General features: G+C 36.6%; 1 protein-coding gene across 6 annotated transcripts in view; it reads left to right on the top strand.

Annotated features, from left to right (window-relative positions):
- Nucleotides 1-23687, top strand: part of LOC120778304 (FH1/FH2 domain-containing protein 3) — a 145299-nt gene that overhangs the window by 94736 nt on the left and 26876 nt on the right. For all 6 annotated transcript variants that reach the window (XM_040110094.1, XM_040110092.1, XM_040110093.1 and 3 more), the window contains 2 exons: nt 11654-11763; nt 23422-23480. In XM_040110094.1, coding sequence (XP_039966028.1) covers nt 11654-11763; nt 23422-23480 — 169 coding nt within the window. The remainder of the gene's footprint in view (nt 1-11653; nt 11764-23421; nt 23481-23687) is intronic.

The following is a 23687-nucleotide window of genomic DNA, read 5'->3' on the forward strand; positions in this document are numbered from 1 at the left end:
TTTCGCACGTTTCATGCTACTGCTGCTTTTGGGTGCTGAGCATAAAACCTGTATTTTCAGCTCAGTCCATACTTAAAATTCGAAGTAATACTAAAATCTGATTCATGACATAATAGTTTCGGTAGTATTTTATACCCAAAGGCGCTTTGGAAAGTAAATGAACTTCAGATCATCAGCATAAGAATTAGATAGCTGTGCGCAAAAAAAAAACAAATATATTTCCCTGGTTTAGTGTTGATGGTCGGAATTTGCCTAGGTAACCAATAAATGCCAGATTATGAAGCAATTCTGCAAAATATTGGAAGAATCAGTGCAAACCCTTTTAAAAGATCATTTAGGCATAAGAAAAGTGATTCCAAAATCACTTAATTTTTTCGAAAAACAGCGTCGGGTTAATGTCTGTGAAACAATGCTTTCTGACTACCAGGATGTCATGAAACGTATTATTACAGGCTATAAGTCTTGGATCTACGCTTACGACCCTAAAATAGACGATCAAATAGCCGAATATTGTGGGAAAGATGGGTTGATGCCGAAAACACCACGTCAAGTAAAAACACAAGGTTATTTTAAAAATTTTCTTCGATTATGTAGGTGTGGTGCACTTTAATTTCTACAAAACCATTGGTAGTTCCATGAACTGTGGACACAAAAATATCCAATATCCAAATTAGTAAAAAAACTTGAAGATTTTATTTCTATTCCCAATTCAAGATACGATCTACTTATAGGCGAAAAATCCTCAAAAGAAGTACTTCTTAATATATACATAGGTATGGTATTTGTCAAGTTGCACGCATGAGTGCTGCAATCATTCGGTAGAGCGATAAAATTAATCTCGCAGCCGGTAAAGCACATCGCTGACGTGGCGTGAAGTTGAAGCCTTCAACACCAAGTCACAACTCAAACTCGTATCGCGGATTTAAATGGATGAGATCATTTGGCTATTTGCTCGTTTGTTTATTTATTTTCCACGCTGCATAATTGCAGTTGTACGCCCATGTAGAAGCGAGCTTCAAAGAAAATGAAAACAAAATGTGAAAACTCCCATTGTGTCGAGCAAAACGCTAACAAAATGCCGCTGCCGCGTGCGGTGGAACGGTGAAAGACGGGCGTTGGCATACAACAATGAAAATTGGCAGTTGGGCTACAAGTAGGCAGACAGACGGACGGACAAACACTGGTGATTCGAGCAGAGCAAAGCAATGAAAGCTGAGCTGCTTTACAAAGTTCAACTGAAGTGCTGTTTGTTTGCTCATGGTTGGTGAATCCGTTCACTAAGCCGGCGACAACGGAGCCTAGAACCGTCGAAAGGAGGTGCAGATGTAGGCCCTTACTTTTTACTAGCCGTGGCGGACAATAGTCGCATTGGCAAATAAGTTCATTGGCGGACAAGACAATACAGTACATTTGTAAACGAAAACGTTAACGCGAAGACGACGCCGTAAAACAAAGAGAGTTAAGAAAAAAGAACGCTCCACAACAAAAATATCACAGCACAGCAAATAAATGTACGCTTTATATGAATATAGAAAAACAGTTCCGATGCATCGATGTAAAAGCGATGAATCGCAGTAGATAGTGTCCACGGTCCTGTCGGAGCTGAAGCCGGAGCCGGAGCCGGAGCGATGAGGGCTCACAAAAGTCGTTGTGGCAGCCTCCGGCATGGCCAGTCGAGACTGCTCTGCTCGGTTCCCTCAGTGTTCATTTGTGTGTCTACACAAAGTGGCACAAAGAAACTGAGAGTTAAAGGTGTGCCTACGGTGTCGCTTAACAGCTCAACAATGGGGCCCACCAAAGGCCGGCCTGCCACCATTTAAGGGCGGTATGTGTAGATAGTTTGAAATTTATTATATTTTTCACTTTTATTGTTAACATTTCATGCTATTTGCATAAGTGATGTATTACACAATAGTACAGCAAACTTTGAACTCAACGGAAGACTACTAAAAAGAGAAGAAGAAGGCCAATGGTGTAAGTAACGCATTGAGCGCGGATTCTGTGATGGTCATTTATTCACTTGAAGGCTCTTTTGTACTTTCATATCGTTAGCGAACATCTTTTGGGGAATGTTCAGCGAAATTGAGTTTTCTCTGTCTAAATGTGCGTGGAACCATCATCAGTGTAGCAGGTTCAATAAGGTTTAAAAATTTCGGTAACAATCAATCGATTGTTAGGGTGGCCCTCTAACTTTGATTTTCAATTTTCAGATTCTTAATCTCTAAATAGGAATTTGAGAACATTTTGTATGTAAACAAGTGATTTATGTTATTAAAAACTCAGAAGGATCCAAAGTCCCATGGGAGTATGTCAGTGAACTATTTTTAGTACCAAGAACTCTTTAGAAAGTCACTTGTCACCCATGAACGGCTTTGAGTATCAAAGTTTTTTAAAGATCGGGTCAAGGTATCACATCTTGAGTACCAAGAACTCGTTTGAAAGGCAACTGTCTCTAGAAGCGGCTTTGTTTATCGAAATCTCTTAAAGAACTCAATCTTAAAGATTGGATCAAGGTCTCATATCTCGAAAAGGAGCCCATCATGAATCTGCTGAAGTAGTTTATTCAGCTTCCAGGTGATTTCTCTCTGTAACCGAACGTATAAGATTCCAGCTGTTGGGCTACTTCTATAACGGCATATTAACATAAAGTAGTTCAGTGCAGTGAATATTTGGTACTAAGTACTCCGTAAGCGGTCTTCAGATCAAGGCTGCCCTGCTATCGGGATTAACACTCATCTCTCTCAGGATGGACCACACACACTTCAGAGAAGCAAATCTGCTTCTACCCTAATGGCTGTCACTTATGCCTGAAATCAGTGTTGATAAAGAGTTCCTTATATTAGATTCTTTTTCGAACCTTGCCTTAATACATTATAAAAACTCCTAGTATTGGGTATTTAGAAACCTCATGTGAACTTCGATGAAATTCTATCACTCTCTTGCTCCATATCGGCGATTTTATTTGGATACATACAAGGACCTCGGACGAAAACATTCGGAAATCTGATCTGGTCTGGAGATCTGAGGGTTTTATGTTCAACTTAGCCTTTGTAAGAAGTTAAGAGAAAGATTTCAACTGAAGCTTCCTCAGTTAGGTTTAAAACTTTACAAAAGCTTTTACATCTCAGAAGTTTACTTGTAGAGGCGGTTAACGTTGACCCCTTGACCCACCGACTGGTTTCAGAATTTGCTAGTCTTGGTTTTTTTATATTTAATGCCCTAGAGATTCTACATTTTTCACAGAAGTGAGAGTGGGAGTTGAGTTTTTACATTCAATGCTCTAGAGATTCTGCAGTTTTCACAGAAGAGAGAGTGAGAGTTGAGAAAGCACTCTCTAAATCTAAGAAACGTTCAAAATACAATCCGGTTAAATATGAACACCCCTAAAACACTTGCAGGTACTAAGCCCTTCCTTTCACTATTTACTTGAGGATGTACTAAAATGTATATGTGTGTAGGTAAGTATGTCTGCCCACTTGCATGCGCAGTTATTGCTCTTAACCTGAGGGCAGCAATTACCATTTGAGTCAACTTTTACTACATTGTTAACTAATTCGCACTGTGCCCTGTTCCAACTGCCATCGGGGTGCCATTAACTGACATCTGCCAACCTCCAGCCGCAATACGGGGAAATTGCGAACACACCCGTCTTTCACTAATGGCGCAGCAGGTTTGCGAGCGCGACTTCTACCCGCATACAAACTTATATACATATGTATATACATATATATCTGCATTTATGTCTACATATACACACATTTACATACATATATATACAAATACATATATAAACAAATATAAATATTCTAATAGTCGGTAAGAGTTATGCATGCGCGTTGGCTATATTTTTCGCCAATCCTTGAGCGCAATTGCACATTGCCTCGCAGAAGGATATGTAAATCTTCCGCGTTGGGTCATAAATTCTTACAGTCAGCTAGAGTCAGTCGTTCAATAGCTAGCGCATTTGCATTGAAGAGTTATGAGCGTCAACTCAGCTACAAATTGGTTATTTCGCTGATTTGTTTGTTGTTGCTGTTGGTGTTTTGCAGCGACCAGCCACCAGGAAATGACAACAAACTAACAAATGGTGTATTGCTCAGTTGTCATTATCACATTTATTTGCATCTTTTGTTATTTGTACGTGTTTTTGCCCAGGTGTTTTCTTCTTCATGCGAAAGGCAAGCAAGAAAGGATGCCCACAGTACTTGCAATGTTCTATACTTTGTTTAGCATAGAGCGGCGTACTAAAATTTATGTGAAGCGGAAAAATATAAATACATAAATGCAATATATTCTTTCGAGTGTCTTTAGGGAGCGTTAAATATACGTTGACATTACGAATTTTTCCATACACGCAAAGTTACTTATATTAATGACTATGAATGTAAGAAAGTCAAACTCTTCCTGGAAAATTCATAAAACAAATAGAATTAAGTTAAAGCACTAATTGCTTAAAATACCTATATAAAAATATATTTCAGCACTTACAACTTTTCCAGAGGTTTAACCAACTCTTCATTAACTCTTCTTATTTATGTTGCTTATCCTGCTAGTACATATATGAGTAAACATGAAGGTACTAATTTTATGCAGTTTCTGAGTTTTCATTCAAAATCTTGTCTTTCAAATTAAAACTGAGATTTCATATAAAAAATGAAGTTTTCATAAAAAGTCAGCATCCATAAAAAATAGGTTGTCATACAGAAAATTAGCTTTCATATAACAACGATTGTTGAAAACTTTCTTTTAAAATGTTTTCTTTCTTTAACTTAAATTCGAATCCCGTCTTTTAAAAAAATAAATATAAAATGTAAAAAATTAGATTTCACATAAAAAACTGAGCTTTAAAAAAAAATTAAAAATGAGCTTTCATGCAAATAACTAAGCTTTGATAAAGAGTTGAACTTTCATAAAAATTAAGCTTTCATAAAAAACTGAACTTTTATAAAAAACTGAGTTTTGTAATAGGAAATTGAGCTTTCGTATAAAAAAATGGGCATTCATAAAAAATTAAGCCTGAATATAAAAAATGAAATTTCATATAAAAATCTGAGCTTTCATAAAAATTAAGCTTTCATATAAAAAACTGAGCTTTAATCTAAAAAATTTAATTTTCATAAAAACTAAACTTTCATACATAAAATTAGCTTTCATATAAAAAACTACGCTTTCATATAAAAAATTGAGCTTACGTAAAATAAAATGGGCTTTCATAAAAAATTAATACTTCTTATAAAAAATGAGCTTTCATATAAAAATCTGAACTTTCATATAAAAAATGAGATTTCATATAAAAAACGAAGCTTTCATAAAAAACCAGCATCCATAAAAAATTAAGTTTTCATACAAAAATTTAGCTTTCATGTGGAGTGATTTCACATATTGTGAAACTTTCTTTTAAAATGTTTTGTTTCTTTAATTTTGATTCGATTCCCGTTATTTTATCTTGTAGTCTACCCAGACAGCATATATACAAATTACCTTATAAAGAAACTTCAATTTACCATCCACTACTATGTAACTAAACGTCACATTTTTAGAGTTTATCGATAAAATCCGAATTTCATTTTGAATTGCACCAAAGTACCAAAGTAAAAGTATTAAAAATAAATTTGACGCATAATCAAAGTTTGTTTAATATCTTATTTGAAGAGCTCATCAAAAGGTCATTTATAGTGACTAAAACAGATTATTTTATATATTCACATAATCTGTGTAAAGAACTCTGTAATATTTGTAGTCACTACACATAATTACTTCAATACCTCATTGATGCTTTCGTCATTCTTTTGCAGTTAATTTCCTTGGTGGGTTGGTCAAGGTGTGTCTGCTTCAGAATACTTACTGGTTATTAGCAGAAGAGGCGAGTTAGCCCTAATTGTCCTGCAAAATATTTGTTGTCTGTGGTCAGACCGCAGAATGGGTGCGGTAGTAAATATGACTGAGAATGTACTAAATGCGCCACAAGAGATAAAAGTCCTTGCTGTGGGCGCACCTAAATTCATAAACATACGTGCATACGAGTATACCTACATATACATACATACATAATACTTTTAAAAGGTAATGACTGAATTGAATTGCCTTAAAGGCACATGCTAGTATTTGCTGCAAGTTTTTCATTAAATTTATGGTCATAAATAAGGTACATAAGTGACGGAAGTTAGTCGAAGGGTTGGACTTCAGCATTGTTGATTTACAAAAATGTGCATATGTATGCATGTAAAAATGGTTTGGTATATTTGTCCATATAAGTAATTTTAATATTATTAATTAATTTACCGGTATATCTTCTTGATTAACTGAAGAAGCGGACATTATCGCGCCTTAATAGTTGAGAGAGAGAACATTTAGCTTTAAACCTTTTGTACACAAACGTAAGCAAAGATTTCTACCTACTTTAACTGATGGTGATATTGTAAAACAAAGTGCAATTTTTACTTTTCTACGAGCTCTAACTTTATATCTAGAAATTTATATCTACGTTTCCATACCACAGAACCATATTCTAATAAAGTATATATCTCCCAAAACAGAAAGTATTATGTCCCTGTATTATTGAAATAGTTGAAAAAAGGCAACAAATTTTATTTTGCAACAAAGGTATATTGGATACGAATATTTTTTATTAATTATTTTACTATGCGTTTTGTTTCCAATGAAAACAATTATATTATCCAAATATACTGACTGAAACCTTTGCAGCCGACTATTGCGTTTTCGGACACTATAAAAAAGTTAGTTCTGTTCTGGAACAAGAAACAATAACAGTCTTCAATTATATATTACTGAGTGGTAAATTTCACCGCCGACTGAACTCACGTATGTATTGATGTATCCACGCTCTATCCCAAAACGTAGCAGAAATTCGTTCTTATAGGATTTAAGCAGTCAAAACATTTGTCGTTTTGTACGATATTCCCAAAACGCGGTAGCCAACTACAGCATTATGAAAGGTAACCGATTTTTCAGGATATTTCACCTTTTAACAAGCATTGCATTTTTCGGAGAATTCAATAACCCTTACCAAATTTCGTGAATATAACCCGTCAAAAGGTAAAAACTTCCATACAAGCAATTTATTTCGACAGCTATACAAAGTACCGAGAAATTGTAAATAAAACGGTAAATATTTAATTCTTCATCAATATTTATTTTGTCGCTTTCAAAGTAATCCCCACCAGATGTAATATAGTTATGCCAACGATTTTTCAGTTCTCGAAACACTTTTCGGAAGACCTTCAGCTTCTTCAGTGTATTTTGTTTTATCTCTTCGATCGACTGAAAACAGATTCCTATCATTGTTGTCTTGCTTGCATATCAAACTCATAAACCTATATCTTATGGGCAGTTCTAATGCTCTCCATGAATGTGTGATCGGAATTCGCATGATCAAGCATATCCAAAGTGACCTGTTTACGAACGGGTTTTGAAAAAAATTCAGCATAATCGGGACGAGTCGAGCAAGAACGCGTTTCATACCCAAAATATCCACCGAAATCATTCGAACGGACTCGCGAGAGATATCGAGCTCCCGCCCAATGATTTTCAAGCAGCACATCTTTTACATTTTTAATATATTCAGCTGCTGTCAGCGAACTGGTTGACAGATCGCGCTCATATCTGGCATAATAATTAAAGGCAGTTGAACCAACTTAGCAAAATAGGTTTTATTGATATATCATTCACCCCTGGAATTTAATTACAAGATCCGGGTGCTTCTTTGTCACAATAAATGCCGATATCAGCGGTTTCGAGAAATGTGCAGCTCTTTGAGGTGAAAACAAGGTGTGCAAAATTTCTGATCGATGTCTCACAAACTGAAGGACTAGTTCCTGTATATACAGATAGACGGGCATCGATTCAGCTCGCCACGCTGCTAATTTATATGCACATGTATATATTTTTTAGGGTGTCCGATGTTTCCTTGTTGGTCTTAGAAACATTGCGACAAATTCTATATACCCTGTACGGAGTATAAAACTAAATAATATTCTTAACTTTAAAAACTTTTGCTGCCATATTTTTTTTACTTTTTTACAAATTTTTTTATTTAATCGTGTGCATTTCTAATTTTTCTACTAGTGAAAATTAAAAAAAAAAAACATATTTCGTAATATAAATACAATTTTCTTTAATTTTTACTCTGACTCAGCTACAATTAAGATTTTCACTGTTTGAACCCAAAAGTGTGTGACCTTCGGGTTTTGTATTTTATGCCTTTGTTTTTTTTCTTGGTACTACATATGTTATCGCCTTATTAAAGCGTGTTAACACCTTTCAACTAAGTGCTGACCAACACTTTGGCAACACTTACACACACTTATTCATATTTTTCGTTCACTGCAACGCCAGCTTAAACGAAACATTACCGTTTTTCACATTCTACTCTAGAGTACTTTTGAATTACACGGGCATTACAAAACCCATTGGACGCGGATACTCATATGTGGCTATAAATATGCATATACACTTCAATATATATATATACATATATAATTATATATCTACTTATTAATGACTGCATTATGGAGTATTCAGCGTGAAACCACTTAATAGCTAGAATTTTCTCACATTAGTGTTGTAGAAGAACGTTGCAGCTCGTTGCAACAAAGCGCCAAATACTGTGCGACAACAACCATATGTTCATGTATGTGTGCATATAATATTATGGCGCTGAAAACATACAAAAATGTGGCAATTAGCATTAGTTTTAACAGCTGGCAACGCCTGAATGCAATCACACCGATAAAGCAAAGTCAATTCTAAGCTGTAAAAAGCTGCAAAAAGCACACATGCTCATACTCAGACATTGCAACGGCCGCATAAAAATGAAAGGTGAACCAAGAATTTTCATATGTACACATACATACTATATAAAGAAATATGTCGCATATATTGGCAAGCGCGATTAGCGCGTTACAAGGGGTTTGGCAGGCGTTGCAGCAGAAGAAGAAGAATCGTGTCAGCGATTTTCATTTCTCCAGCAATTAATTCATGTCTTCAATTAAAAATGCAATGCACGATGGAACGCAGCAAACACACACACACACACACTCACAAACGTCGCAACAAACATCCATAAGTATGCCTGCAATGTCCATGTCCCAGCAGTGTTTGCGGAGAAAAGTAGGTGACCCATCATCATTAGGCATCATCAACAAAGCAATGCGCTGCCAAGCAGCTGCTGCTGCCACAGACTGCAACAAAACGCTGCACATAACCTGATCGACAGCGCCAAACAGCTGCCGCATGCATAAAGCTGGCCATGGCAAAGTGCTTGACGATGATTTTTGAAACGCGTGCACAGCCAACCAATTCAACGCACAGCACGCCGCGCAACTCATCGCAGTAGCCATCGCCACAAGTCGGGACGCAGACGTGCGCCGGTCCATCCCAGCATGACGCTGCACACATTCCATAAAACACAATGGACTAGCAAAGCAACGAAGCAATGAAATGCTTTTGCTGCTGCCAGCAGCTGTGTTGCTGGTGCTAATGCAGTTGTTGTTGCTACCAACTTACGCTAGTTGCGGCCATTGGCACTTGCGCCACTTTTACTTAATGAGCATGTGAATGGCATTGCCGGCAGCCGCATTGACCAATAAACGTGATATAAAGGACGCACTCGCCGCACACACTCTCACTTATACATGTGTGTATGTATAGATGTGAATGCTTTGGTATGCGTGTTGCATTAAACTGAAATCATAAGCATGAAACCAGTCAGTCTATAACTCACTTACTTTCATATGAATCGATGTAATTAGCACAACAACAGATTGAGAAGGGGAAAAGTGCTTGCGTTACAGTCGCGGTAAGCTTACTGGAAGCGCTTGCGTTGGTTATTTGCAGTTTTTGTAATATTTTTCGCTTCTACTTGATAGTGGGTTTAAGATGTTATTACAAATCAAACTTTTTTTATTTCTATTATATATTAAAATTATTTACCGTTATAGAAATAAATAAAAAATGTCTTTGTGAGAGTTTTCAATTAATCTCTGCTCTTTTTCGAACTTCTACTCAATATTGTTTAAATAAAAAAAACTGTTTGAAGACATTGAACTCTTTTTAATTCACTCTTATGTCCTACTCTACATTAATCTCTTTTGGACTTAAAAATATATGACAGTAGTTAAAATGATTTTCAATAGCTTGATATTATTTCCGAGAAATTTTCATTTTGATCTAGATCAGAAAATAATAGCAGTCAGCAATTTTTTAAAATTTTCAGAATACGAAATAATGAACAACTGGTATAAATATAAGAGAGTGGTATAATTCAGGATATATCTAGAAAAGCAAATATACATCTAGAACAAAAAATAATAACCGTATTCCATTTCATATTACTGAGTGGTGAATCGAAAGATCGACTGGCATAAATATAAGAGACTAGTATAATCATATATATCTCACAAAAACAAATATATCTAAAGAACAAGAAATAGAGCCGCTTTTAATTATAAAATACGGAGTGATGTAATCCAAGATATCCCTAAAAAAGCATGTATATATCTAAGACACGAAATATTAACCGTCTTCAATTGTATGATTCGAAGTGATGAATCCAACGATCAACTGGTATAAATATAGGACACTGTTTCAGTTCAATATATCTATAGAAACGTAAATATACCTCCAGAATAAGAAATGCAAACGTATTATATTATATATCACGAAGTGGTGTATTGAACGATCAACTGGTATAAATATAAGATACTGGTATAGTTCAACATTTCTCTAACAAAGAATATATATGTATATCTAGAATAATAAATAATTATCATCTTTAAATATATGTCACTGAGTAGTGAATCGAACGATTGACTGGTATAAAATAAGAGACTGGTATAATCCAACTATATTTATGAAGAATAAAAGCTTTAACATTTTTGGTGTGTATTTAAACAAATAACTTCTTTGTTTGATACGTGACTGGTATAACTAAAATAAACTGGTATAATTAATTGTATACCGAAAATATAAAACCATTTGAACTATTTAATATGTTTCCAGTATCGATTTCAAACTATTAAATTTATACTTTGACAAAGAGGCAGATCTGAAAAGCGGAACATAAATTTTTTGAATCGAAGACGACTATTATTAACCATTTTAAAGGTTTCAATATGGACTTAAGTATCCTTAGAATATTATCAAAACCCGTCATAACAGATTTATTGCTGCAGTAGTGGCTTAAATCGGATTCGTGCCGTTTAGCTCTACCTTACTATCTTGTTCAACGCTCTAATTGATAAAAAATTGATGCTTAAATACGATAAAAGACATTTGAAATATCAGTCAAACGGGATCCTATCACTAACGAGTTCCAAAACTGTACGAAAACTTATAGCGTCTTAAACTAATTTCATAAAAAACCCGAAATCGAAATCGCCACCCGCAAGTCGGCAAACATCGTATTTATAAACTTTTTGTACCTCATATTTTATATTCACCTCTTTTTACTGTATTATAACAAAGCGTCACTATTTGTCCTTCCAGCACTGTATCTATTATAATAATATAAGCAAATAGACGTGATTTTCTTGTTCGATGCGTACATTAGTAGCTTTCCTTACCTTATTTGCTCCACAAATGTGCATTCCTGACACTAATCGTTCAATATCTTGCACACTCTTATTCTTTACAGATTGACGATGCTGCCATACAGGTGTACAAAGACGGTGATTATGGCGCCTATCTGGACTTGGAGTCCTCACTGGCTGAGCAAGCGGAAGAAATTGAAGGTCTTAATTCTAGGTGAGTACGCTGGCATAACGATTAAAGTATGATAAAATAACTAAACAACAACAATACTATTGTTAACAACAACAACACAGTGCTTTTGCGTGCACTTAAGTGCCAAAGTAGTAACTTAAGCATTCGCCTTTTATTGTTAAAGTACTAAGTTATATATATGTTTTTGTTTTGTTTTTATTACTGTAAATTGTTGTAAATATTATATTCAACTCACCGAGTTGCAAATGAGCATTCATGCTGGTGTTCGTGCGCACAAAATGTAGGCGTTGTTATGTAATTTGAGCTTGCAGATTTCACACCTACACCGTTTCTTAGAAGTTAACTCATTTGTGAGTCTCTAGTGCTACAATAACAACAATTCTTTTTACTGAAGTTATGAATAAAATTCTCGATTAGAATTACTTAATTAAGAATATGTACTCGTATTACTCATTAGCCAGCTTGATTGTGTGCGGAGGAGTGTATTATATCTACTGTTTTGTTGTTTGGTGTTCTTGGCAAACAATGCCGCATGAATTCTTAATGTTTTAGTGCGCCAACAGGCTTTACTGCCATTTGAAGTTATTTAGAAAAAAATTGAATGCTTTACGTGGGTATTAAATGAAAATTGGAATTTCTTTGCTTAACACACTCAGAACAAATGTATTTCTCATCTTAGAAAATGGTTAAAAGATCAAAATGATATAAATTCCAAAAAAATAATAATAATATTTTTTTTTGCAATAAAACATTATAAGCATTAATTTCGGTTGCACCCTATCTATAATATCTTTAGCATATAAAAAAATATAAGAAAAAATTAAATCTTTTCCGCTTGGTACTCTGATTTGTGTTGGGTTCTCTACACCTCCACGAAAATCTCTCCAACTTTGAGCTCCTATTTGTAACAGAAGGGTCCTCCGCTTTAAAGTTACACAGTGAAATTCCTTCATAACCGAAAATCCACCGTTGCAGTTCTTTTTCCGGCTAAGGTACCTTTCCATATATGAGGGCATTGCAAATACGAGTGTTTACAATATATTCTTAGAGTCAGAAGCCACAACTCAGAACTATATATCTATTGAACTAATAAATGCCAGACGGCGCTAGCGCAAGACAACTTGTTTGCTGAGATCACTGTTCTTTTAAAAACTGTCTCCAAACACCAAAAATTAACAAGAAATAAAAAGGCGGGAGCTATATCTAAGTTTACAAATTTTTTTTATTAATTTGATTTGATTAATTTTGATTTTGACCTTTTATTGGAGATAATTTGAAGGAAATCTTGTCAAAATAGTATCCGTATTCTGTCATTGTAACGAATTCATGTCCGGTTCCTATGCTTTTGTATAAAAATAAGAATGAAAACGTTGTGTATATGAAATATGTCCAGTTATGGGAAATGTCCGGATATGAGAACTGTATGTAATAAGAAATTTCACTGTATATTTTACTCGTTGCTCTACAGTGAACAAATACTTGTTTTATTGAAACCTTAACTTAGAACTTGGACGAAGGAAAAAAATTAAAATTAGATTTTTGGCAGACGTTTTTACAAAAAAAATTAAAATTTTCGTAAAATTTCCCGACATTTTTTTTTAAATAGTTTTAATCGAAAAAAAATTATTCTTCCAAATCTTTAAGAATTGTATCTCAAAGACCAGTATAAAATTTCATGAAGATCGGTTGAGTAGTTTTCGAGAAATCTTGCCAACCGAATTCAAAAACACAGTTTCGAGAAAAGCGCGTTTAAATTTGACGGCGCACTTAGCCTAGCTAGCCACGAGTGCACAAACGAAACTATTACTCGGTTCAACTTGAAAATTTAGAACAATACTCTAAATCCATGTAACCCCTTAATGCAATTTTGTATTCGAAAAATTCTGTTTTAAGAAAAATATCCAAAAAGTTAGTCACATACATATATACATGATCATCGTGACGACCTGGGTCGATTTAACCATGTCTGACTGTATATCCGTCTTTCGGTCTCTCGATCTCAAATTTTGCAGACTTCTCTTTCTCAGCAAGAAACTGCTATATGACGAAGACGTCAATATCAGGTCACTATAGCATATAACTCGCTTTTATGGCAGTGAGGAGCGATCAAATTCAAGTTCCTGTATGAAATTGTTGTATTTATGAAGTCAATTATAGCTTTTGGGCAGCCGAAGTTAAATAAATACTTGTAAGTATATATTTGTAGTATTGACTTTAACTCCGGTTGGAGCATACAGCTTTAGTTCTAACCGGACTCTGAACATATGACAGACTTGATTAGAGGAGTTCCTATATTAAAAGTACTTTGAAAGGTGCTTAAAATTTACCAAGGAAGAACTACTAAGTTAATATAGTAATATAATATAATACATAAGTATACTAAATCTCTAATCTCTTATGATTGATTGGTGTTGGTGCGGGAAGAGTGTACCCTCACATCGATTGCTTGACCTTCAGCAGGAAAATTTCTTTAGTAAATTCAGGGTTATAAGAAGACAATGAAAACGCTTTATTGTTCATAGAATTAAAAAATTAATTATACAAATATATGTAAATATATATGTATGACAAACCACAAACTGCCAGGAATCGCTTTCCTGGAATCAACATTTGACTGTTTTCCTACAAATACAAATGCGTGCGCCAATAAATTTATTTGCGAATATGCGCATGTGTATGTAAATGAATTGCTGAATGATTGCGTGAATTACTTAGAATCTGCCAGCCACTTGACATTTACGTATCGAATGAATAGCATTAGACAATCTGGCCACCATGACTGTCAACCAGCAGTCACACCGCAATCAATCAGCAACCGAGAACAGTTGCTGTGGCTTAGGTAAACTAATACGAATGTACTATATACATAAGTACCATATATACATTATATATATATGTATATGTATGTAAGTGTATGTGTGGCTTTTATGGCTGTGGGTTAGCTTGTTTATCTCTTGATAACAATTTGTTTGCCAAACTGCGCAAAAAGCCTTGTCTAATCATATTTCCATGCACACAAACACGCACACGCACACATGCATAAGTAGCTCATATTTCAGCAAACTAAATTTACTTAGTGACGTGAAAGCCAAGCAATGTGCAAAATGTTAGATAAGTTGGTGAGCGGCAATGCCGGCAACTCGGAAAGTCCGCTGCAAACCGAAATAGCAATGATTTAATGCACTTCATTTCGGAGTACTTGTATGTAGAGCATTCTGCCGTGGACCTGGCCCACTTTGTGCCACCACACATACATACACACATGGTGTGCGAAGCTTCACTCGTTTCCTCATTGCTCATTTTTACTGTCGGCCTTTGATTATTTTTATGATTAACGCGTTGATTTCTGTGAAACAATCGTCAATGCGTCTGGCCGCGTTAGAAAGTGTGCAACAACAAATAACGCGATTCTTATACTGCAAAAATAAAACTAAAAGAAATACAATTAAAATAAATAATATAAGATTTATTATTCACTGCTCCCAGGTACATATTCGCTGAATTCGCGCATTCAGCTGGTAACTTTTCTAAAAATGTATGTATGTGTGTGTGTTATTTAAGTCTCTTTGTTTTTTATTTCATTATTTTGAAGAAAGTCATTGCTCGCACTTACAGTACATATGCACATACATGTATATGTGGCAGTTGTTTTCGTGTTTCTGTTGCTTCTTTGCACAACTTCTACATTTCAGCGCCGAAATTGATGAGCTTACTGGTATTGTATATGAGATTTTATACTCATGTAGCACGTTGCACAGCTTAAAATACTTTTGTGTTTGAAGATATTCTTATATAGTAAAATAACAGGAATGATATAGAGCTATATACTCGTGTATAAGATACATAGATGAGGTTTGTACCGCGACCTAAGGTCTAATGTGTCCTTTCCTAAGTCACAACGATTCACCTAGACTAAGGATATTGATAAAGTCCAATATTGGCTAGGTGCTAGTGAGGCGATGTGATACATATTTAGAAAATATGCGTCCACAGACAATTAGCATGTGTTTCGGAGTTTCAAGCTCTCTGTTGTAGAACCGGAAATCCGCACAAAAAGCTAGACCCACCTTATAAAAGTGCTTCTTGAGCTTACAGTGGCCACTGAAGAATGCGACAAGTAGCCTGAGGTTGTCTCTAGGGAAGTTGATTACATATTCAAACCAGCTGACGTTGTAACTCCCCATTAGCAACTTTGCATAGCGCATGTCTTGTAGCCATGGCCAATACCTCTCTCTGCCTACTCCTTCTTCCTTGCGGTAGTATCTGAACCTACCTCGAGAAAGGGTTCAGGTAAAACCATGTTATTGATTGCTGCGGAACAGGCGACCTCTTCAGGGAGTTCATTCTTGGCTATACCCTTGTGGCTGAGTACCCAGATACACTCCTGCACTAGTAGCGTTTTGATCTCGTAGGCAGAGATTGCTTTAATTGCCGCTGGACTGTATAGTACTTTCGTTGCGATAGTTGCGTTGGAGGTTTATCGCTACGCACCGACTTATGGCAAAGATTTAAACCTCAATAATGCGCAGAAAACTTCCCACAGGTATGGAGAGTTTGGTGCGAAGTCCTGCGAATCCTGTACCAATTCCCTTCGACGTTTTTGAGCCGTCAATGTACCAGTGGAATCTTTCCATTCAGCCTTAATGCATGGGGTGACCTTGAGCTTCTTGGTGAAGTTTGTTCTATTGGTAATGCCTTAAGAAAAGAGCCAATGGTATAACACCAATTAAGTCCTTCATCCACTGGGATAAGATTAACTTACCTCTGCCGAATCTCTGCTGTCATTTGAAGCAGTTTATGTTTACTACTGACCGATTACTAGATGAAGTGCTGTGAGCTCAAGCATGACTTCAAGTGCTGCCGTCGGGCATGATCGTACCGAAATCTGCGATACTTTTGAGGCCCAAGCCACAACCCCTTACGTGATTATTGGTCCCACCATCATATTGTACAACAACCTAACAATCCTTGGCGATTGCACACCATTACTCGTGTATAAAAATACTCAGGATGAAGAGATGAATATTTATCTTCCTTATTATCGGTTGACGTCAGAAAATGTTAGCATGCCTTCATGCTGTATTAAAAGCTATATAGTGTAATAATTCGACATAATCTCTCCGTAAGTTACTGTATGTGACCACTTTGCATGCAATTTCATATCGCAGAATACCTATACCCAAATCTTGCCTAATCTGATTGATTTGACTAGTGAAGGCGCAGTTGAGAGCCGATGAGTTTTCATGGTAGCAGAACAAAATTTGTTACAAGAAATGGTGCCGCCTTTCCGCAATTAGGCGTCATATCGACCAAAAAGTTCAGCATTGTAGATCCCGGTAACCGTTTTGCTCTTGTCTAGGTAGTTGATGTTGAATCCTCAAGTATGTAGGCCTCCAGTTCTTGACTGAAGGCCGACTGTTTTTGCTTCCTTCTGAGCAGGTGCGACTATTGAAGTATACTATTTAAACTATTCCTTGGTCTTTGTTCCTTCATCCTAGTACCAGTACGTATTTGCAAAATGACGCAAAAACCGGTGGGATGCTTCTTCCTCAATCGGTTTCAAACACTGAAGCTTTCTCTCTTTTGCTCGGATGGAGCAAATATTGCTCCTAGTTTTCTCAGGATATGTTCACAGTTATCTCGCGGAGCTTCAATCAAACAATTTTCAATACGAGCCATTTGACACAGAGTACAATAGCCGCTTTCGCTTGTATTCTCAAAAACGGGCACTATCATAACATTGAAGCTTCTTAAACTTATTTTTTATGGAACCTTAGTTACTGTATATGCTCTTGGATTTCACTAGGCGATATTTCTAAAAGAAGTCAAGGCTATGTGTCTGAATTGGCTGTAAGTTTGGCCGTAGGCAACCTTAAGAATAAATATCTATCTATAATGAGAATATTTCAGACCGAAATAACGATAGTTTGGTGCAACATCAGTGTATATTTTCTATCAAAATCAAGGAGTTTTCAACAGTTCTTTGAAGACACTTCGTTTCACAGGCACTCTCAAACTTCGCACATGCTTATATCTAAAGACCGTATTTTATGTTCGGTGCCACCTAAACTTTCATCCACCTTACAAACAATTCTACGCTTTCATTGTTACTTTATTCCAACGCGTTTAAAAGTATGGCGAAGAAATTCGCCAGAATGGTCGAAAGTTGGCGATAAAAGATATGAAAAGACACATATAAACATTTAAATGTGCATACCTTTACATGCCACAGCTTTGAATGACTGTGGCATCGCGTTGCGCCTGCAAACGTTTTGAATGTCTAAATTTCACTTTCCGTTCTCTTTGCTTTCGAAAACCGGACAAAGAAGCCCACACTAAAGAATGGACGCACAGACAAGCGACGACTTGCCGCAACTGCTGTCAGCTGGCGACGGCCGACGTACGGATGTAATTTACCTTGAACCCATTATGTTGCTGCTGCAGCACCTCCACGCTTGCACTTGGGCGTCCAAATCGCATGGGCAGACGCAGGCGCTTGAAGAGCCAGTGTTCATATATCATCGGTGTATGTATGGTGGGCAAAAGCAGGAAGCGCGCATTTCGGGTTTCGCAATGCTGCAAGTCGAAAAATGGAAAAAAAACATAAAAGTAACAACAATACTGACCATCAAGTAAGCACACTAACTGTGCACACTGCAACAAAACAACAAAAGCACTAGCTGTAACGGACTCGCTGTGTAGGCGCTGCCAGGTAGGAGAGCCTTTGTCCAAACGAGCCAACAACAACTGTATTCCTGCCACTCGATCTCACTGAATGGGAATGGCTGCGGCGCTGGCTCTGCGGTTGCCAGTTGACAATTGACGTTGAACACAACGGCACATTGTTGGGTTTCACTGGGTTTCTGGGGCACATCCAAGCGGTGCAGCAGACAAAAATAATCACAAACCGCCTCTTGTTTGCCTCTTTACGAAAGATGTCCACATATTTACATGCATATACAGCGATATGTGGGTGTTTTTTGTGTCGTGGCCAACTGCGGCTGCTGATGTTGCATGTGGCCATTCGAAATTCGCCACTTCGGTAAGGCGACGCCGTTGTGTCTTCTTGGCCTTTCACTTGTTAATTTATTGCCGTTAAATGCGCAGCAGTGGAAGCGTTTGCTTAAAAGTGCAAAGAAAAGCGATCGGTTTTTAATAACCGCTGAATGGTGGACAAAAATAAAACAACAAAAACAAAAGATGGGGGAAAATATTAATAATTAGTCGGTAAAAGTGTCCGCAAGTGGAATAAATTACCTGCTGGCACGAATTTCTCTTCCTTTCTGTAGCACATTAAATATATGTGTATATGAATGCCGTTATATGTAACGAGGAGCTCATTTGATTGGTGATAGGTCGGCTCGACTATCGCAGTCCTTAATAGTGTACTTACGATCGAATTATTCCTCAAATAATCCTATTAAATGAGATCTTTGCATAAAATACACAGTTCTTTAAACTCTTCAACCGGAGTTGTCACACCCCAACTTTTAATATGACAGTGCGGAAGCTAATTCTTCAATGGAAATCTAAACATACCTGAAGTGCCACAGCCCCTCTAGTTCTAAACAGTCCTTAGTTATCCTTATTTTTATTCTTCACCCACTCAAGTTCTGTTCATATCCATAAAATAGTGCTTTGCTTTCCCGTTAGGTGTTCTCAGTTACGAATGATGCCGTTAGTTCATAATTTCTTGGTGAAAATCCGCTATATTGATTCAACAGAAGACGCAAAGTCTGGATTTTCTAGAATTTCTACTGCATTGTTGAGGCAAAAAATAGTTTAAGCTGTATGATTCTAGTTAATCAACATCAAGAAGGCGTAAAGGCTTCTTCAATAAAGGTTTGGATTCGATTTCTTCGATTTGTCTTAATATCGATTGATTTTTAGTATTATTTGAGAGATGATATAGATGAAAAGAGCAAGAATACTACACATTGTCGGTCAAAAAAGTAAATTGTCCCATATCTTTTCTCAAGTAAATACGTAAAGATTTCTTGTCAAATAATAAAAGTTTTCCATACAAGGACTTGATTCTGATCTATCAGTTCGTACGACAGTGTTCCGAAATTTTAAATTCTGACGGATGAGCAGCTTTTTGGGACGTCTGCTAAATTTAAGTTCAATATCTCAAAAACTGGGACACTAGCTCGCGTATATATAAAGAGAAAAACGAGCGGGCATGGCTAAATCAAGTCAAGTCGTCACACTTATCATTTATTTATATAAAGGGTGATACATTTCGAGGTTCTCTACTTCTCCAATTTATGATGACTCGTTCGAACATTTCGACTGGTAACTGGCGAATGACACGCAAGATGTTTTGCTCCAAGGCCTGAATCGAAACGTAATTGTCTACATATACTTTAGACTTTTCTTATCCCCACTGGAAAAGTCACACGATCTCGGTGGCCAATCGACCGGTCCAAAAGGTGAAATTATCTCCTCACCGAAGTGTTCTCTCTATAAATTTTTTCGGTTATCATGGCGTCGGTCGCCGTTGACGGTGACGTTCTCACCAGGATCATTTTTGAAGAAATATATACTTGTTTACATACAAACTTATTTAGCCAGAAATGGTCCACATAGCTGGAAAAAATTTAGCTCGAAGACGTCGGATCTTCTTGGAACGTTTCAAGAGCTCATAGAACGAAGCGATGCCGCTTGGAAAAGTCGAGCGGCTTCAGTTATTGCACAAGCTGTATTTTGCACACTTTCAATTTAAGATCCCGACTAAAATTTGCCAAGTCGTTCCATACGTCAGTCTGAATTGTTGCGAAGGCAAATACCATGACAGCTTGACATCACTAACGCGTGATCTCTCAAAGGAAAGCTTTTGAAAAAAGTACCTCTACTTGGATCACCTTTGGTTTGACTTAATACGAAAATCCGTTTCTTTCTGGGTGTTATAAATTTCATGGCAAATTTATTATACCGTGTGTAGGGTATACAAATAGTTTTATACTCAAATTTACCTGATGCACTTAAGAGATGGCGCTGCTTAAATATTAAGACAAAGAAATGTTCGAAGAAATCGTCTTTCTCAGACCTTTATAGTAAAGAATTCTTGGACATCTCTCCCATCGTCCATCGTCTATCGGTTTATCGATAGAAACGAGTGCTCAAAAGGTACACATATTCAATACTTGATACTCATATCATTATAAGATCGATTGTTGAGGTTAAGTGTTTTAATGCAGTACTTTTAAGTTAAGAGGATTGAAGGAAGGCGGATTCTTTCTGCGGCTACTCTACTAAATAAAAATATTTTTGAAAACTAATTAGGATATTTTCCTCATACAAAGTTGTAGCGGAATCTCTTTGTATTTTTGCAATGTGTGAAATTTTAAAGTGCTCTCAAATATCTCATAAATAAAAAAAAAATAAACATCAACGAAAAGAACGTTTAGTAAGATTCCCTTAGGTTTCCAAAGCTTCTACAGGTTTTAGATTATCAATGAAGACGAAACAACCGAAAACCTGGCAACAAAAATATAAATTACTTTTAAAACTAGAAGGCAACCGAATGCCATATGAAAATCAATATTCATTTTATCACTTCTCTACTTTCGCTGATGATCAACTAATTCCTCTGAAGTATCGTCCACCAGGCTGAAATCTACAAAGACTCCATTAGAATTTTTAGAATAATAAAGACAGAAATCGCAAAATAATGGCATCTTTGTGGTAGGCAAAATGTGGGAAATTAGTTTAAAAGGGCTAAAGCAATCAACCTGCACCACATAATTACTCACATACATACAAACATACCAAAGCTTTTCAGAATACCTGTTGGAGGTAAGAAGGGCCCATTTGCTCATTTGTCGAGGAATGCGATTTGCGATTCGCGATCAACAGCATTCAACATTGAACTTGTTCTAAACACACCAACTCATATACATACATACAAACATATGCACGAAGCAATTACGGCATACCACAGTGACAACATTTAGATGTCGCCGCCATGCAAATTGCAGCAAGAAATGAAATGTATGCAACACACCGCGTCGTGCCACAAAAGCGGAGACATTTTAAGTAACTTGTTGAATATGAAGTGAGTTGCGTGTGGATCGCATTGGTGGAGTGAAAGATGCAAGCTTTTAGTATGACGATTGGAATATCTATTCCATATTACGTAAATATTTCTGATAATATATAGAACTTGTAGATAAACAATCGTTGTGGTTTACGTGAGCACCTGCCTTTGGCGGTCCAAAGTCATGGTACTTAAAAGCACTTGGGGTGGAAGGGACACCTTTTTCACCTTGGTCGGGTTCGAGGTCGATCTAAAACCATTGCCGTGCTATGGATCCGGCACCCGGCCGCAGTGCGACTACACACTGAATTGAATTTTTCAATTCTACCTACCTTTAGATTTAAGCCACAGAATCATGGATTGGAGCGAACTCCAAGGGCTAACTGCTAACCGTGGTACTGAATTTAAGTCTCCTTATAGGTTTTGCTACTACCAGTTGACCCCCCATCGAACTCAATGACTGGTGACAATTGTCGCTTGAATTTCAAATGTCTTTTCATTAGAATGAATCTCTTTCAGAGTCTATAATATCAGTTCAAGCTGAGTATTATAGGAGTATTTCTGACAATACAAAGCTAAAATTTCGAGGTAAGCCAAAAAATACATACATAGTGCATATTGGATTTTAGTCGCCTCTTACGACAGGCATACCTTACCGCGGGCAAATTCTACCCCCTGCATGCTGGCGGAAACCAGTAGATCATTATGATTTAATTCGAAGATGATGGACATGCTCTATATAAATATATTTCAAGAATTTGTGGGACAAAAACAAACTTTGGCTAACTGCGGGTAAAAGGACTTTTGCCAGAGGAACTAAACGCAAATATTTAATATGACTAAACCATCCACTACACACTCTTCACTGGAGATACAAGGCTTTTGTCGAAACAGTGAGTGCTTTTCCCGACATGATTAGATTCTGCATCCTAACTTTCATGCTAAAAAAAGCTCTTTCGTTTTTGCAATTTCCTCAGTATTTTTACTCATCTCTACTATATAATCTTACTTTTTACTGCATGGACTGCCAGGGTATCTGCTTCTACAATATACTTGTATATATAAAGTGTGAGTGCCGGTTCGAAAACAACAACAGCTCGTCAATTCAGCACATGTGTTTGTTTATTCAAGTGATTTCATTTCTCCATTTGCGTGTTTTATCAATTTCTTGCAACAATTCGCCCATAACACCTTGCCATAGCGTTGCGCTGAGTTAGAGCCGCATAGAATTATAATTCAGCAATCGATGTTCTTAAATGGTCATTGAACCACATTCAATGGGCTGAAAGGGGGGAAGTAAGTAATCGGCAAGGGAGCATAGCACTTGCCAATTAACTATTATGCTGGCCGATTTGTTACCGTAAAGCTGGTTAGAGGCGAGTTACTTTGTATTTTCTATTATTATTTGATTTGTCTTTCATTTCTGTGGAGCAGACACACCTGTAAATCTGTAATGCCAGTTGTGTTGTTGTAATTATAATGTTGTTGCGAATTCGCGGCTCAAATTTCTATGAGTAGAGTTGGTTTTTTATAATAAATTTTATTGTTGTTGTTTTGTTGATTAATTTGCTTACAATTTTAATTAACAATTTCGTTTTTTTCTCTTTCTTCCACTTCCCTTCACACCGTTCTCTTTACAGTCGCAAAAACTCATTGGTAGTGCGGACACAGCTGAGCGTGCGGGTCCACGCCATTATTGGTAAGTCAACACACACATTTTTTTTATTGTTGCTGTATGTAGATATGTATGCAGATTCGCGCAGCGGTGCATGTCAAAGCTGTAAATGTAAAAAACAACAACAATGAAGTGAAACATCAGTCACTCACAGCGCGAAACGCTGAAATTCCCACACTCATTTTCAAATGAACACTTTCAATTGCTTTTAGTCGCGCTTATTTTATTTTC

The sequence above is a fragment of the Bactrocera tryoni genome, chromosome 5 (genome assembly GCF_016617805.1).
Source record: "Bactrocera tryoni isolate S06 chromosome 5, CSIRO_BtryS06_freeze2, whole genome shotgun sequence".
Classification (NCBI taxonomy): Eukaryota; Metazoa; Arthropoda; class Insecta; order Diptera; family Tephritidae; genus Bactrocera; species Bactrocera tryoni.